At 35.7% G+C, this 17,733-nt stretch overlaps 1 protein-coding gene across 3 annotated transcripts in view; it reads right to left on the reverse strand.

The window, feature by feature from the left end:
* Window positions 1–17,733, reverse strand: part of DIAPH2 (diaphanous related formin 2) — a 951,942-nt gene that overhangs the window by 446,719 nt on the left and 487,490 nt on the right. For all 3 annotated transcript variants that reach the window (XM_032390097.1, XM_032390096.1, XM_032390094.1), the window contains one exon: window positions 9,928–10,167. In XM_032390097.1, the coding sequence (XP_032245988.1) occupies window positions 9,928–10,167 (240 nt within the window). The remainder of the gene's footprint in view (window positions 1–9,927; window positions 10,168–17,733) is intronic.

Genomic DNA, 17,733 nt, shown 5'->3' on the forward strand with positions numbered 1-17,733 from the left:
TGTAAATGTGATAATATCTAAACAGATGTAATCAGATTCCAAAAGAACCAAACAAGTGTTACATTTAAAGTATAAACTGACTAATTTGTACCAATGAATGTAAATGAGTATTTCAACTTAGAGAAAAATCTTTAAATTAGCTCATGAAACTTCTGTATTTTTAGAGGCAAGTAGAAGAAAAGAGGTATGAATTTGTTCCTTTTAATCAGAGTCCAAGTTTTCGCAAAAGGTATTGTGCTATACATACCCTTTCATAACTACAGGTATACCTCAAAGATATTACAGGTTTGGTTTCAGTCTACAATGGAGTGAATATTGCAATAAAGCAAGTCAGATGAATGTTTTGGTTTCACAGTAGATATAAAAGTTATGTTTACGCTACACTGTAGTCTATTAAGTGTGCAGTAGCATTATATCAAAAAAACCTATGTAAATAACTTAATTAAAAAATACTGTAAGCTAACCATTATCAGTGCTTTCAGTAAGTCATAATCACTGATCATAGATCACCATAACAAACAATAATGAAAAAGTTTTAAATATTCTGAGAATTACCAAAATGTGACACAGAGACACCAAGTGAGCAAATGCTGTTGGAAAGAGTGCCTATAGTTTGCTTGACACAGGGTTGTCAAACCTTAAATTTGTAAAAAAAAACCCACAAAACTTGCAAAGTGCAATAAAATGAGGTATGCCTATATATCGATTTGAAGAAGTATATCTTCAAAACTCATTAATTCCTATGTCCCACATGATCACATAGCTTTACCTGTGCTAATACAGCAGTTTGTTTTTTCTCCCATCTCAATTCCATAATGCAGGCTACAGAGAATAAGAAAGATATAATGCATCTCCACATTAACATAAATCTGGAAAATATCATGACCATCTGTAAAAATTGAGACTGCCATCTTGGAAGAAAGCACCTGTAAAGATGGAAATACACACTACCTTCATCAAGTGTTCTTTCTACTTAGGGAGTCAATCTGTATGTATCGACTACTATAGTATAAGGAGACTAGAAACTCTACATCTTACAAGTGGGAAAAGAGCTGATTTTCTAAGTGAAGGACAGTCTTCAAAACACATGGTGGTACTCATGGGATTACAAAATCAGGGAGGCGAGATCATATGTTTCTAACTTTTAGAGGGCTACATTTTTAAAGAGAAGTTCAGAAGAAGTAGCCTGTGTTTTGTTCAGATTTTAAATGGCACAAAAGACATTAGACATGAGGACTTTGGATTGAATTTCTAAGCTGGTATCCAAACATCTTGATTACTAGAGAAATGGGGATCACTGAAGCAATCTTTTAGTACTACCATTTGCCTGTGTGCACAAATCCACATGCACTGATTAACAGTATGTGCTTTAGGATATATAGCAAGTAACATATGGGAATTAAAAGAACTTGTTTCTTTAAAAAATAAATTTAGTGTTCTATAAATTTAAACACTTCTGGGCTTCTTGACTTAATATTAATGCTTGCTGTTTGAAAATTATAAATTTTGGTATACTGATTTACATGAAGAACTGAGGGAAACAAAAACCCTTGACACAATTATGGAAACTGAATCTAAAATGTCACCACTGGCGTAGTACCACAAGAGTGCAACATTTATCTTTAAGCCCAAGAAACTATTCAGTGGTTCTCAATGATGAGAGCCCATTAAGCACAATACAATAAAACACAACGGACTTAAATAAAGGTCAACCATCAAATAAGTGGAACAAAGGAAACTATTTAAAATTATGAATGAGGGGTGCCTGGGTGGCTCAGTCGTTAAGCGTCTGCCTTCGGCTCAGGTTATGATCCCGGGGTCCTGGGATCGAGCCCCACATCAGGCTCCCTGCTCCGTGGGAAGCCTGCTTCTCTCTCTCCCACTCCCCCTGCTTGTGTTCCCTCTCTGGCTGTCTTTCTCTCTGTCAAATAAATAAAACCTTTGGGGAGAGAAAAAAATAAAATAAAATTATGAATGATATCCAGTCCTTAAATCATTCTATGCTGCTTAGTTGTTTCAGAGGTCAAAAATGGTAAATGTTCCTACTTCAAAGAATATAATGTGGCACAAAACTTTCACTTGAAATGTTCGTGTCTGTTGGTCATAAATTATGAACAAATAGTATGGTGTGTCATGATATTACATGATGACATTTAAAAATGCAAAGTAACATAAATGAGCTCCTTTGTGTTTTGCTGTACATTTGGATCTGTGTCACTGATAACAACCAGTGACCCAAGGAGATCACCAACTGAAAACTCTTTCCTGCAAGTAGCCCCTCAGGAAGGAAATTTTAAAGGACCCAAAGGGAGAAAAAGGAAAGTTTGGAAAGAAGACCTACCATTCCACCCAACCCTGTACTTGATAGACAGCCTAATCCTCCCTTACACAGCTTTTTCCAATACAAATTACATCCCTTAAAGCAATTTTCTTCTCATCAAAGTATCAACCACAACTCCCACCAAATTCAAATAATGTTAAATACTGTGTGATGGGAAAAAAACATATTTCAGTAAAGAAAAAGAGACCATCAAACTCTAAAAATAGCTTGAGCCACTGAAATAATTTGAGTCTTAGGAAAAGCTGGATTCTAACTGTGCCTCTGACACTGAGATGCTGGGTCAGTGCTCTCTGGAGAGCAGATCTTCATTTGTAAAATCTTGAGAACAGCAACTAACCTTGCCTACACAAAACTGATAGGCTCTGAGAGCCTATACATACAAAGCCAAGTGATAGCTCTATAATTATGCAGATTATTAGGTACTATTTTATTACAAATATGTAGGCTTTATTGCCTGGATACATTAAAATCTATTAGAGGAAGAGAAATTTTCTATTAATATTCATGCAATTACTTCCAATTCAAATTGAATAAAAAAAAGGGATTCCTCATTTTAGAAACTACCAGAGAGTCAAGAAAATCCACATGTGATTTTCCCCATTTTCAAAATTCCATAAGCGACAGAGGTGTTCTGTAATGCTTCCTTGAACTGAGCCACGTATATCCAAACATTCTGTTACAGAGCAATGAGAGGCAGTATGCCTGCAAAGTTTGGGACATAGAAAACAGATTTAAGCCTCAACTTGGATACTTACCAGCTTTTTAATATTGGAAAAATTGTATAACCTCAATGGGCTTTAGTCTCCTAATTTGCAAAATGGGGTTAATAATAATTCACCTCCCTGAATCACAAGGAAAGTACTTTATAAACTTAAAACACAGGCAACCAAATGTGTGGACTACTGACTAGGATTTATTGATCTTTGGTAGGGTATATCCTGCAGTGATTATTTCCTAAAATATCTTTGGTTATAAATTAATAGTCATATATTTATCTATTAACCTACATTTAAAGGTAGAATTGCTGGCTAATATTTATAGAAAACAATACTTTTTTATGTTTTTATAAATAAACCACAGCAGTGTGACAATTATATACATATTCAATAGTTTTGCTGGTAAAAAAATATACCCTTTATATCTGTGAGGAACTAAATTCTCTAACTTTAAAAAAAAAGTTAACACTTATGCCAAACACTCACAACAAATCCTTTATTTAATCAATTGCCCGGCTTTCATTCAAGAGTAATTTATTGAGGGCTTCATATAAATAGATACTGGGGATTTACTGTGGAATAAAATATACATCCAAATTCCACACGTTCTCAGCCTTGAAAGAGAAATAAAATAATTAAAATGTGAACAGTTCTATAATAATGTCCTCAAAGTGTGCAGAGAGAACCACAGAAGATCGAAAGAGCAAAAACTAGATGAAGAAGAACAGTAAAGGGCATTATAAAAACGCAAAAGGCAATCTGTTAAAATTACATGTTTTAAAAAAGAGAGAAAAATGGAGCATTATTAGGAGGCTAGGACCCTACCTCCAGTTTCATAACTAAAGCAGCCACTGACTGTCCTGGTTTGCCTGGGACTGTCCCAATTTTAGTACTGAAGTCTCACATCCCAGGAAAAGCCTTATCCTGAGCAATCTACAAGTTGAAGCCCTAACCCTCAAAGTGACTATATTTGGAGATAAGACTTTTAAGGAGGTAATTAAGGTTAAAAAAGTCAAAAGGGTGGGGCCTAATCTGATAGGATTAGTGTCCTTATAAGAAGAGTAGGTGACACCAGAGCTCTCAAGCACATTCTCAACTCTTTCTCTATGCAGGGCGCAGAGGAAAGGCTCTGTGAGGACATAGCAAGAACGTGGCTGTCTGCTAGCCAGGAAGAGATATCTCACCAGACACCAACTAGGCCAGCACCTTAATCTTGGACTTCCTATCTCCAAAACTGTGAGAAAATTAATTTCTGTTGTTTAAACCACCAAGCCTGTGGTATTCTGTTGTGGCAGCCAGAACCTACCAATATATAAACCAAAGTATTTCCCTTCTCTGAATGTCAATTGTCTTAACTACAGACCGAAGAGGCTAGATTAGATTCCTTCTTTTTTTTAAAGATTTTATTTATTTATTTTTGAGAAAGAGAGAGAGAGACAGAGAGCACGAGCCGGGGGGAGGGGCAGAGGGAGAAGCAGGCTCCCTGCTGAGCAGGGAGCCAGATGCAGGACTTGATCCCAGGACCCCGAGATCATAACTTGAGCTGAAGGCAGACGCTTAAGTTAACTGAGCCACCCAGGCACCCAGGACTAGTTACCTTCATTTGTTAAGATTCTAAGTTTATATGGAAACAATCCACATCATTTCAGCTAAAAATGTTGAGATGTGAAATTTTTAGAGTACTTAGATATGACTTTTTTCCTAGTTTTTTTTGTAGATTTTCTCTTGGATTATATATTTCCAAATTTTGCTTCCATTGACAGCAGTCATTTTCTTTAGAAATCATATTTTCTGGTAACTAATCTTCTATTTCTCATTAAAACTGAACCCTTTTTACATTCCTTCTTACAACTTCTATGGGGGAGTTGGAGACTTTCCTTTGTATACTTGGCATAATAGCTACAATATTCTGTCACTAATATCATGTGATGGTCTCTAGGAAATAAGGTCTTTTATGTTACATATACTTTATAGAAATGATGGATCTTAGAAAAAGGAACACAATTACATTATCCTATTAATCCTTATGACTTAAAGTAAGATATATAAAATTTTCTCTATAGTAAACTGAAATGTTTTCTTCAGGTTCTCTGTATAACCAAAAGCAGATCATCCTATTGTATCATGATTTGTTATGTCTCTCTGTCCAACTAGAATGACTAGAAAGTAATAGTATGGGTGAAGGGGATATTAACTCAAGGCTGAAAAAGAAAGGTTCATGGCCTTTATAAGTTATGAAATGAATGATTTAAAAAAATTATGAAGGCAAGTTATCCAAACTAGTATACAAATAACTCAAAATCTTCTCACAATCTGCCTACCAACATTATCATTTGTCTCCAACATACACCCAATATTCCAGACATTCTGGTTTTCTAATTCATCTTGAAACACATGATGATTATCCCTAGTTATCTACCATCATTAAAAAGAACTACAACCATTTAACATAATTTTTCAAAGAACTCTGACAAAAATCATTTTATTTGACCCAAAAAACAATCCTACATAACAAAATAAACAAGGGTCACTGCATTTCCTCATTCACAGGTGAGGAAACTGAGTTCAGAGAGAGTAAATGACTCAGCCATGAAAATTTGGCTAGTAATGGGCAAAATGGAAGCTAAAAGGTAGGTTCTGAGTCCAGCATTCTCCGATCTTGTAAGGTTGTGGCTTCTTCCTTTATATAATCTAACCTAATTCTACCTATCCTTCAAGATCCTTCTGTTCCATTTTACAGTATTGCCCATCCCCACCCCATCACCAAAAATTCCTCCCTCCTCTGAAGTCCTGTTAATCTCAATGGTCATTAATCTTGGTGCTCATTGACAGTGTATCTTGCGATGTTACGTAATACTCTATATGTAGTATATTTCCTGACCACTTAACTATACCACTAGCTTCTTGAGGTTTCTATGTGTTTTCTGTATTGTTTGTATCCCCCTGGTGTACCAATGATCTCTTTTGTTTTGCCTTTGTTTAGGCCTACCTGATACCCCTTCACCTGCCCTTAAACTTTGGTGTCCCTATCTTTGGTTAACAGCATTCTTTAGGACATGACCCATCTTCCATCACAGATAGTCTTGGTAGTGTTCTCAATCAAGGTTCTTTGCCTTCCCTTGGACAAGGAGTATTCTTGTAATCCACACTAGGTCAATCAGTCTCTCTTTCTAATAAGAATTTGAATCAAATTCAGAGAAAGGAGTAGGAAAATGGTTGGAGCTAATACACACAAAGACAATTTCCTGAAAATTTGTTCTTGCTCCCTGTTTTCTCAAAGCTGCTGCTGTTATTGCTTTTTTTAATTAGTTAATTATTTATTTATTAAATGATTATATTTGTGAGAGAGAGAGAGAGAGCGCACTCACAAGCAGGGGGACCAAGCAGGGGGACCAAGCAGGGGAACCAGCAGGCAGAGGGAGAAGCAGACTCCCGGCTGGGCAAGGAACCTGATGAGGGACTCAATCCCAGGACGCCGGGATCATGACCTGAGCCGAAGGCAGACCCTCAACCAACTGAGCCACCCAGGCGTCCCAGTTGCTGCTTTTTTAAAGGCCAAATTATTCAGCCTTTCTTCAGTTTCTGGTTGAGCTATCTCATATCTTCCTGATAAATTCTGTATTCCTTTTGTTTGTTTCTTTTTGCTTAAGTCAGGCAGAATCACTTCCCCTTGTTTGCAAAGATCCTTATCTGATATACCCACAAAGCTTAGTGCCTAGGGAGTGTTAAGGATTTTCAAATGTTTTGTTCTTATGCAGATTATATGTTATTGTATATAACTGAAAACATAAATAAATGACCCGGAAGTGCACCCCTGCTATTGGTTAGAATTTTAATAACCAACAGGCAAGCAGGGGCAAAGCTAACATCAGGAATTCATCTGCATGGAAATGACTTGTATTACAGTTCAGAAACCTGGTTTGGGGACTCACAAAGTGATAATTCACAGCTGCAAATTAACAAAGCATTTTGTGGTAAGGGTAGTACTTATAGTAATGATACCATTTAGTTATATTTGACATTTAGGTTAACCCATCTGTTTTCCTTTTCTTCCCAAATATTATAGGAGCCAACTGTGATCATCTGAATTTTTAATATTATTTTACTGCAAGATACATCTGATAAGTTTAACTGCTTATACCATGGCTCCTTTTTTTTTTTTTTTAAAGATTTTATTTTTATTTGACAGAGAGACAGCGAGAGAGGGAACACAAGCAGGGGGAGTGGGAGAGGGAGAAGCAGGCTCCCCACAGAGCAGGGAGCCCGATGTGGGGCTCGATCCCAGGACCCTGGTATCATGATCTGAGCCGAAGGCAGTCGCTTAACCGACTGAGCCACCCAGGTGCCCCACCATGGCTCCTTTTTTAAAAAGTACGTGAAGGGACGCCTGGGTGGCTCAGTCGGTTAAGCGGCTGCCTTCGGCCCAGGTCATGATCCCAGAGTCCTGGGATCGAGTCCCACATCGGGCTCCTTGCTCAGCAGGGAGCCTGCTTCTCCCTCTCTCTCCCTCTGCTTGTGCTGTCAAATAAATAAAATCTTTAAAAAAAAAAAAAAAAATACGTGAATATTTTAACATACTGTAGCTTCTTGTGAAGAGCAGATTATAGTTTTAAATTCACTGAGAAAGGAAATTATCATTAGAATAATTTAGGTGGGAAAATGTTACCATTTTTCGAAGCATAATCAGTGTTCTACAAAGGCAGTTCTCTCTGCTATTCTTTAAGGAAATCAAATTAAGAAAAATCAACCAAGTAATCTTTTATAATATAACTGGAATTTAACAGCAATTCTAGCTAATTATACATCAGTAGTTAATTCACTTTTGAACAGATTACAAACCTAAGCTAACTATTTCTATGTACTTCATAAATTTCTGTCATTTTAGACATTTACATCTACTTAGAATCCTTTGTATTCCAGGAACATCCTCTTAATCCTAGACATTAGGGGAATATCATGCATATATATGATACTTCTCTTTCTTAATGACAAGTATTTCCCTGAAGATAAAAATCCTACTGATAAGTGGTGGTGGGGGGGAAGGGGGCATTTTAAAACATTCGCTTCTTCTCTTTTAGAACATCTATTACTACATGATAGTATTTCCCACAAGATTATTTTTATTTCATTTGAAGTTTGCAAAAATCTTTGGGCTGAATCCTTTGAGCATACCTCTAGTGATAGATGTCAGATCAGTGTTGTATGGAAGAACTTTTATTTGACAGGTAGATGACAGGAAGAAGCTTCTCTCCAGAATGTAACTGTTAAATCCTTCTGTGAGATTAATATCATCTTTTGTTTCTGTGTATAAATGACTTATTCATATTTGCTATAAAAAATCAGTTCATGTAATTACTTGGAATAGTGTGAAATTAAGATACTTAGAATGGGTACATATTTATTCAAATTAGATAGTTTGTTTTAACTGTCTTTTTTATATGAATCAAATGTGAAATAGGTGTACAATATAAATTTTCAATGATCTTTTAACTTATAATATTTTTATAATCATCTACCAAAAATATCTTGATTTACTCACTGTGCATATAGCATATACTCAAAATAAATAGCATCTTCAGAAGAGATTACTTTATTAGTACTGAATATATGGTATGCAATACAATGAAAATATATTGAATATTTAGATTTATCCTATAAATCTGGTTATGATTTATTCCACTTTATTACAAGCATTGCCTTATTCTCTCTGGCATTATCAAATAATTTCACATGTCCCCTAATATCACAAGAAGAGGGAGTAACTTTTTTTTTTTTTTTATAAAATCTAGCATTCCAGAGGATCTTCCCCATCTTCCTGGTCCTCTTTCCTTATACACCTCAAAAATGAATAAGGAGTACCAGATATAATTCCATTATACATCCTATTACCTACAAAGGTTATTCTCTATTTGGGTTAGAACTACTTGAAGCAAATCACTTTTGGTACATATTAAAATGCTAGTGCATGTATATGTAACGTACATCTATTTAATGCATGAATAGAAATTTATATCCATTCCTATGTTTGGGATTCTTGTTATAATATACTTTAAGAACTAACCGAAGTTTCTCAATGTTTTAAGCTGTGAGAAGAAAAAAAGTGAAAGAATGGTGAGATGTCAAAGAGGGATTGCTTGTTTTCAGATTTATTTTCCTCTTTAGCTTTCTTATAGGCCTTCACCTCAGTGTCTGTTCAGTTTTGTCTTTGTAACAGACAGATCTTTCCCTTGAATAAGGTGGTTCATTATAGCCTAGAAATGGCTGTATACGATCACTTTTGTGCTTCTCTGTTTCTTCTCATGAGAATTGAAATCTCAAAAAAAAAAATACTATGAAATGGCTTGATCAAAACAAGATGATTGTCACTTGAGTTTTTATCAACTTTTAGTTAATAGACTAGATATCTAGTATAAGCTTAGTAACAACAGTATTTAACAACAAAGACTATTGATTGTTTGGACTAGAATAAGCAAAGCATATTCAAAAAGGTTTCTGGCTATTTACCTCATTACATTTAGCTCCTCACATAGTTTTTAGAGAGACATTAAATAAGTACAAGGGAATTGAAATACAATATTGCATCTACTTTATAAAAGGAAATTTTTTTTAAATTTACAAACTCCAGTAAGATCTGATCAGAGGAGTTTAGTACTATACTACCACAGAATTTGCATCGTCTTTGAGATTTTACTGCACTAAAATTAAAAAAATATATATTTATCTGTTTTAATTGAGACTTAATTCACTTACCACAACATTCACCCTTTTAAAGCATATTTTTTTTTGCTTATGTACTATTGCCAATTTAGAGTGATCTCTCTCACAGATGAGATTATTATTGTAAATTAGCATTATAAAATGTTATCTTACCTTACAAAGGAAGCTGATTTTAAAACCCAAAGACTGGGCATTTCTTGAGCCTGAGTTCATGTAGTTTCCAACCAAAAGAACTAACTCTAAAAGTCTGTTAAAGCTTTCACTTTTCTTCAGTTCTTCACAGGCAAGAGTTACTGCTATGATGCTTGGTTTGATGTTGTTTACATGTTCTTCAAACGTGAGCTTGAAAAGAATGTTTTCGAGACGAGGCTGTAACATTTTCACTGAGCTCATCTGTAAGATAAGAAATGCTCTGTAAGAACGTATATATAAAGCCTGTTGTTTCATTTTCCAGTAGGCATAATTTTATACACAGGACTAAAATTTCTGCATAAAATGAATTCTTTCTGGGTTTTAAAAATTATTGTTTTGGTTTTAGACGTTCCAAAGGAATATTTTTATCAAAGTTTAAAAATAGTTAGCTGTTCAGTTTTAAACAAATCATCCTTATAACAGTAAGAAAATATTATTGAAGCTAAATAGTTGCTATTTTTTAACTGCATAATCATTAGTCATCAGTAGCATTTAAACTACCAATTGTCCCTGAGGTGAACTATGAAAATTTACAAACATGAAATTGAGTTGAGTGAATAGTTTGGCCACAGATAAAAGATGTACATGATGACAGGAAATGTAAGTGGAACCACATTTCCTAAGAAATTACTATTATTATGCTATTTGAAATCAGAGGACTAGCTCTGATTGAACATTTAATAATTTTTAAACCTATGATTTCTATTCATCATATATATTAAATATTTACATATGCTCTAAAGAATTTCCCCTACTTGACAGAATGTTGATGTTAAATAATTAGGTTATAGTAAAATCCCACGAGCTTACTTTTAAGTACAGTATTCAAGAATTCTATATTGGTTTTCTGTAAAACAGTTCAACTTAGGTTTTTATTACTTGTTTCAAAGGATTGGTGCACATTCTCTGTTCCCTTTGGTATAGCTCCTATGGTAATAAATTCTTTTAGCCATTAATTTCCTATAACTCCAAGTCATTTAACTAGCTTTCATTCACCAAATGAATTCTGAGACAGAGGTGGGGGTGGGATTAGACACATATGAACATACGCAAGCACACACAAATGAAAATATATTTTTTTTCCTTTAGTAGGCTCCACACTGTGTGTGGAGCCCAATTTGGGGCTTGAACCCATGACCCTGAGATAAAAACCTGAGCTGAGATCAAGAGTCGGACACTTACGTGACTGAGCCACGCAGGCACCCCAAAAGAAATTAATAGTCCTAATTATATATTTTTTTGCACTTATAGCTTAGTTTCTTGAATATAAACATGAAAAGAATTTGACAACATAAACAAAAGTCCTTAAGCCACAAAGTGCTCTTCAAAAGAAGCAAATGAGCTAGCCCAGTGATGGGTATTAAGGAGGGCATGTATTGCATGGTGCACTGGGTGTTATACGCAAACAATGAATCATAGAACACTACACCAAAAACTAATGATGAACTGTATGGTGGCTAACATAACATAATAAAAAAAAAAGAAGCAAATGAGCTGTTGAATACATCATATCTGCTCTAATATGGAAGGAAGGCAAAAGTTCATAATTTTTCTTCTTTGAAATGAACTTGCCCATTAACATTGGGTATCTGCCTCTCTAAAGATTAACCTTTGCCTTCTGCTAATCCCTCTATATGCTCTTATGCTCTTTATAGGCGATGTACAAAAGTATGCTGGGAATATTGACCTGTTACTATATTTATGTAGATCTTATTACTACTTCTCAATAGCTCTTTTTTTTTTATATGATCGGGGTAATATTATACAAACCATCCTACAGTTTCTTCATCACTCCCATGGTAAGTATAAGACATACCACCAAATCACAAGTTTCCAATATAGCCTAAAACTCATAACACAGTCACTTGAAAACTATAGCTACTGATAAAACTAGCATATGATTCTAGATGGGTAAACAGAAATTAAGTGCTAGAGATGTGTGCTGAAGGAAAACTTTAAACTCCTGTTTTAAAGATTTTATTTATTTGAGAGAGAGAGGGCATACGAGCAAGCAGGGGGGCGGGGAGCGTGCAGCAGAGGGAGAACAAGAGAAAGAATGTCAAGCAGACTCCACTCTGAGTGCAGAGCCTGACATGGGACTCGGTCTCACAGCCCCAAGATCATGACCTGAGCTGAAACCAAGAGTTGAACACTTAACCGAATGAGCCACCCAGGTGCCCCAAAACTTTAAACTCTTATGACTACAATGTTTAATGAAGACTTCACAATAGAGGTAATATGAATGGACAGAAAAACAAATGAGAGAGAGAGATTGACACAGAGAGGGAACAAACAGGAGCCAAAAGGAAGGTGTAGAAAGAATACAGTATGAGAAAAGGTTTATAGTTAGGAATACACAAGGTATATCCCTAGGGGCAAAATTTGGACTGAAGTACCCAAAGAGTCCATGTAAAGGTCATGAAATTGGAAGCTAACCATATAAAATTCTTTATCTCCATGAATGCAGAAATCTCTTTGTATATGTTTGCATGGGAATCTAAGTTTCTATATGTTTTTCTGCCTTTCTTTATGCCTCTACCACTCTCTCCAAATCCCTCCCCACTTTATTTTTCCTTTGTTTTCATTGGTAACTGGCATCATTTGCACATACACATGTTTCTATCATTTTACGTGTGGAAGGGATAGTTTTTCAATCTCTCTGATGGTTAAAAAAAAGCCCTAGAGCTACTCTGACCAAGTGCTAGTCACGATGTACGTGACTGCCCTTCTGGTCATGCTTTGTAGGGCCTGCAGGTTCACCAGGGTGGCCTTAGTCCCAGATGAACAAGTAATTTAAACCCTTCTGCTTACATGGATTTTTAGTCTCACTTCAGTTCTAATACTACTTGTCTTCATTCATATTTTTACCCTTTCTGGTGTTTGTATTTCAATCTTTGGCCTACAGATCCAGACAGAATGGATTTAACCTCTTTTTTTAATACCACCTCTGACTGAAATAATGTGACCAAAAGTGTAATTGCATAATAATAGTAAAATAACAGTGATTAACGTTTATTAAGTTCTTTGTGCCAAACATTTTTCTGCATATATATTACAAATACGTATTAACTGATTTGAGTCTCAAAACAATCCTAGGAGAAGGTTATTAGCATTAGTCTCATTCTAAAGATTAGGAAAGTGAGGCACAGAAATACTAAGTGATTTATGCAAAATCAAGTTGTATGTTAAAGACCTAGAGATTTGAACTCAGGCATTCAGGTCACATAACCCAGACTCTCAACCACTACACCACAATGGCTCTTGAATTCATATTGGGAGCAGTATGTATGGTTGGTTGAAGGAGAGATTAGTGGCAGGGAGAGTATTACTAAGTCTTCAAAATGACCTAAAAAACAGGTAATGAACTAGGATGTTGTTGGTAGGAAGGGGTAAGAAGCAATGGATATGAGAGACAGAATTAAGGAAGAATCAATGGGATTTAGCATTAGTTATGAGAGAAGATAGTCAAAGATGACTCCAAGGTTTTAAGTCTGTTGTGAGGTAGAATATTGTTGGCATTAATGAAGGCAGAAAGAGGTGCTGGTTTGCTGTGGTATACTATTTGGATTGTTGCTTTGTTTCAGATGAATTTGTTTACCCTGATCTTCTGCTGCCTATACTGTAGCAAGCTAAGCAGAAACTAAGACAGTGTAGGTGCAAGTAAGGTGCAGCTTAGTAGCAAATTCAATTAAAGACTGAATCTAGAAACTTTCACATTGTCTCACTGTGAGAAACTAACCTACCTAATTTCTCCTGTCTTCAGTTTCCTCATCTACAAGGTAGGGGAAATTCCTGTGATCAGTCTTGTTTTGATAATTAGATAGGAGCCAAATAATGATCCATAAACATTACCTCCTTCTTTTTTAATCTCTGCTTCTAGAATTCGGAAAAGGTGGGGTAAAGGGTGCTTGATCTACAAATAAAAATATTACTTGTTACAAAAAAAAAAAAATTGACCTTTAAGTGAACTTGGTTTAGCATCCTCTCAGACATCAACAGTATATTTTAGACACTACTAGCTTTCCACTATTAAGGCTCCAAATCTTGGGATCATATTCAAATTGTGGTAAACACAATGTAATTTAATACAATTCCTTGCCTATATTTTGCCTTGAATAATTTCTTAGAATTGTCTCTTATTTTCCATGCTCAACATTCAAGCATAAGTTTTATGTACCTCAAGGTTGATTTAGTAAAATTGACTATTTAAAATGTGCTCTCTGGGGCACCTGGGTGGCTCAGTCCGTTAAGCATCTGCCTTCAGCTCAGGTCATTATCTCAGGGTCCTGGGATCGAGCCTCGCGTAGGGCTCCCTACTCCACAGGGAGTCTACTTCTCCCTCTGCCCCTCCCCGGGCTCATGCTCTCTCTCTAATAAATAAGTAAAAATTTTTTTAAAAATAAATGTGCTCTCTGATCCCTCCAGCCTTTCCCCCTCCAAATCTTCACATAAATAGTAAAATGACACCTCTGTGATAGGAAAATATTGCTTTCTTGACATTTTTAGTTTTAGGTATTATATCTGGTAGCAACCAGAAATTCAGTCCTTAAGTTTAGGAGGAGATAAGTGTTAGAGTTGGCAGATTTGGGGAGTTATCCAAATAGATGCTGTGGGAGGTAAGGTTGTTGATGAGGAGAGTACCTAGGGAGAAGAGTCAGGGACTGCACCTTGTATAGCGCCTAGCACAGGATCTTGCATATATTAGACATTCAAATATTTAAAAGAACTCCTTAGCTGACTAACCATTTTTCAGATTTCCCAAGTAGGACAGCCAGATTATCTAGTGAACAAAATTAACAGTGAATGATGATGTTTTACTGTCTCCAAAATAATGTCTTAAGCTAAGCTATCAAATCAGAAATGCTAGGGAATTAACTTTGTTGAACTGTTATTACTAGATTAATCCATCATCAGTCAGCCTGATTTTGGGAAGAGGCGGTATACTGTAAGGGGTCAGAGATGCCCTTGGATCTGGCAAAATTTCTTCTTTCATTTGCCCTCTAGAACACAGTTCAGCTCACAGCAGGTGATAAATATGACAGATGACTTAAAACAATAATTATAAAATGAGTGAATGTATTCATTCACACAAATAGGAACTCCAAAATCAGCAAAGGGCTGGATTAGGGAAAGGATGCACAGTATGAAAAGGTATCATAGTAGGCTGATATGGGTAAAGACGGGGGTACCCTACCTCCCACATAAAGTAATTTGCTACCATATGGGTCATCCCAACAATACTGCCCTGGCTCAATCTGAGTCCAAGTGCAGAGCCCCATATAACTATTTTGAAGGGTAGGTTTGAGAGAAATTTTTTCCCTAATCCTCAAAGAGGGAGAGAAACCATTCTCTGCATTCTCCAGACTTATAATGCAAGTTGTAGTGGAAGAAAGAGGGATTTTGAATTACACAGACCTGGACTTGAACTACAGTTCTATTACTTTCTAGTTTATGACCTAGTACAAGTTACCTAATGTTTGTTAGACTTCATTTCCCCATTAGTAAAATGCATTCCTTAAATAACCCGCACAAGTTGCAGCAGAACTTAAATATGCTATGTATAACTCTCCTATCATAGTAGCTGACAATGTGAGCACTCTAAAACAATAGCTATTACTGTTATTGTCCTCTTTCTTCATCCTCAGAAATACCCAAAAAGAAACCATGGTCCCCGATTGTTCTACCAAACCTAAGGGAAAGTTTCTCTTATCCACAATTAATGGAATGTGTTTTCAGAGCTTAGCGAAAAACAGCACACATTATCTACTGAACACACTAAATATTGTGCTGTGCTCCTTTCAGCCAGTTTTAATACATAATATATACTTACTATTATAAATGTTGTCATTAAAAATGTGTTAATGTAAAATCAAGAGACTATGGAGGAGGTGAAGCTATATTCATCTCGTTATTAACAGTAGCCACAAATTAATATGCATTAATCATACTAACAGAATTTGCTGCAATCAAAAGTGTGAATTTTTACGATCAGACTAGGTACACAGATAGATAAGAGTTGAATCTCCATTACAGGATCTAGGTGTATAAGGGAATGTACTGAATAAGCGTAGAAATAATAGGAAGCACTGAGCAACTTCCCCAGCCACAGATACAATTATTAAAAGGCTCATGTCTCATAAAAAGCACTTGAGTGTACCTAAGTGATATAACTAAATAAAACACACTCTCGACTGAAATATATGTTTGTTTTTAGTTGTGCTCCCCAGCAGCATTTTAGTTGACTGACATTCTTTGTTTTATAATTCATTCCTTGAAGTACCATGGGGTGCTGACCATGGTGTTGTATTATGTAGGGGATTTATTTGTGTTGTGAGGTACTTGTCTATCCAATTACATTAAACAGCTATCATTTCTTTAGTTGATCTGTACTATATTTAAAAAAATACACTGACAGCTTTAGTGAGAGCAGCTACAAGTGGGTTATTTCCCCAAAGAGTTAGACCGACTTCTGTTTATATAATTTAAATTTTACACACTTCACTACCTATGCAGCTGGTGAATATCGATCTACTGCCAAACTACCATAAGAATCCAGAGAGAGAAAAAAAAAGTCACAGGTGTAAAAATCATGTGTGAAGGAGGAGGAGATAGACACATGTCACTCCTGCTCCCATGTGTCACCTGCTTTTAAGGTTATTTCTATTATTTTTCTTTTTGCACTGACAAGAAACACACCCTCAATATCATCATATGCAAACATAATCGATCTTATAGTCTCTTTAAAATGTAATGTTAAGAATTCATTAGAATTGGGCGCCTGGGTGGCTCAGTTGGTTAAGCGACTGCCTTCGGCTCAGGTCATGATCCTGGAGTCCTGGGATCGAGTCCCGCATCGGGCTCCCTGCTTGGCAGGGGGTCTGCTTCTCCCTCTGCCCCTCCCCCCTCTCATGTGCTCTCTCTCTCTCATTCTCTCTGTCTCAAATAAATAAATAAAATCTTTAAAAAAAAAAAAAAAAAAAAAAAAAAGAATTCATTAGAATTAACAGATATGTTTATAACAAATATACTTTGTTACAAGATATTTGTCCCAAATAGTTAAATACTATTAGGACCCATTGCACATTGAAAATAGAGAGTAATTTGTGTCAGTGACTATAATAAAGGTCATGATAATGAAGACACATTAAAGAAGGGTAGATTTAAGTTAAACAGGCAGAACTTCCTATGCAAGTTGTGAAATCCAGACTCAATGACTTAGCAAAACTCTGCCTGGAAGTATGAAAATATAACAAGAAATCTGTGATTCTCTATTAAGTAATTTTCTTATCGTCTTTTAGACAATAACCTCCTCAAGGGCAGGATCTCTCCTGCTTATCACTGTACTTTCTGCAGTATACGCTGGACCTGGACTGGACAAAATATTCAATACAAGTGCACCTATGTGAATGGCAAATGTTTCTATATTAGATGTAAAGGAGAGATAAGAGCCATAGTTAATCTATAAAATGAGGCTTTGGAAAAATAGAGTGTTGCATAATGTATAGAGTTGTCAAATCATGCTGTTGTACACATGAAATTAATATGTATGTCAACTATACTTCAATTAAATTTTTTTTTAAAAAACTCACTATCAGAAAAATAATGACATGCTAATAGAGAATACTTTCCCCAAAGATACTGATAATATGGAAGTTATGCATCCACAAACATCTACTAGTCTTTAGTCTGGAATAAAACATAGTAACAATGTCTGCCCCAAAAGGCACTATAAACTCAAAAGAATCACACTAAGAATTTCAGAGAATT

Source organism: Phoca vitulina, unplaced genomic scaffold, assembly GCF_004348235.1.
Source record: "Phoca vitulina isolate PV1807 unplaced genomic scaffold, GSC_HSeal_1.0 scaffold57, whole genome shotgun sequence".
In the NCBI taxonomy this organism is placed as follows: domain Eukaryota; kingdom Metazoa; phylum Chordata; class Mammalia; order Carnivora; family Phocidae; genus Phoca; species Phoca vitulina.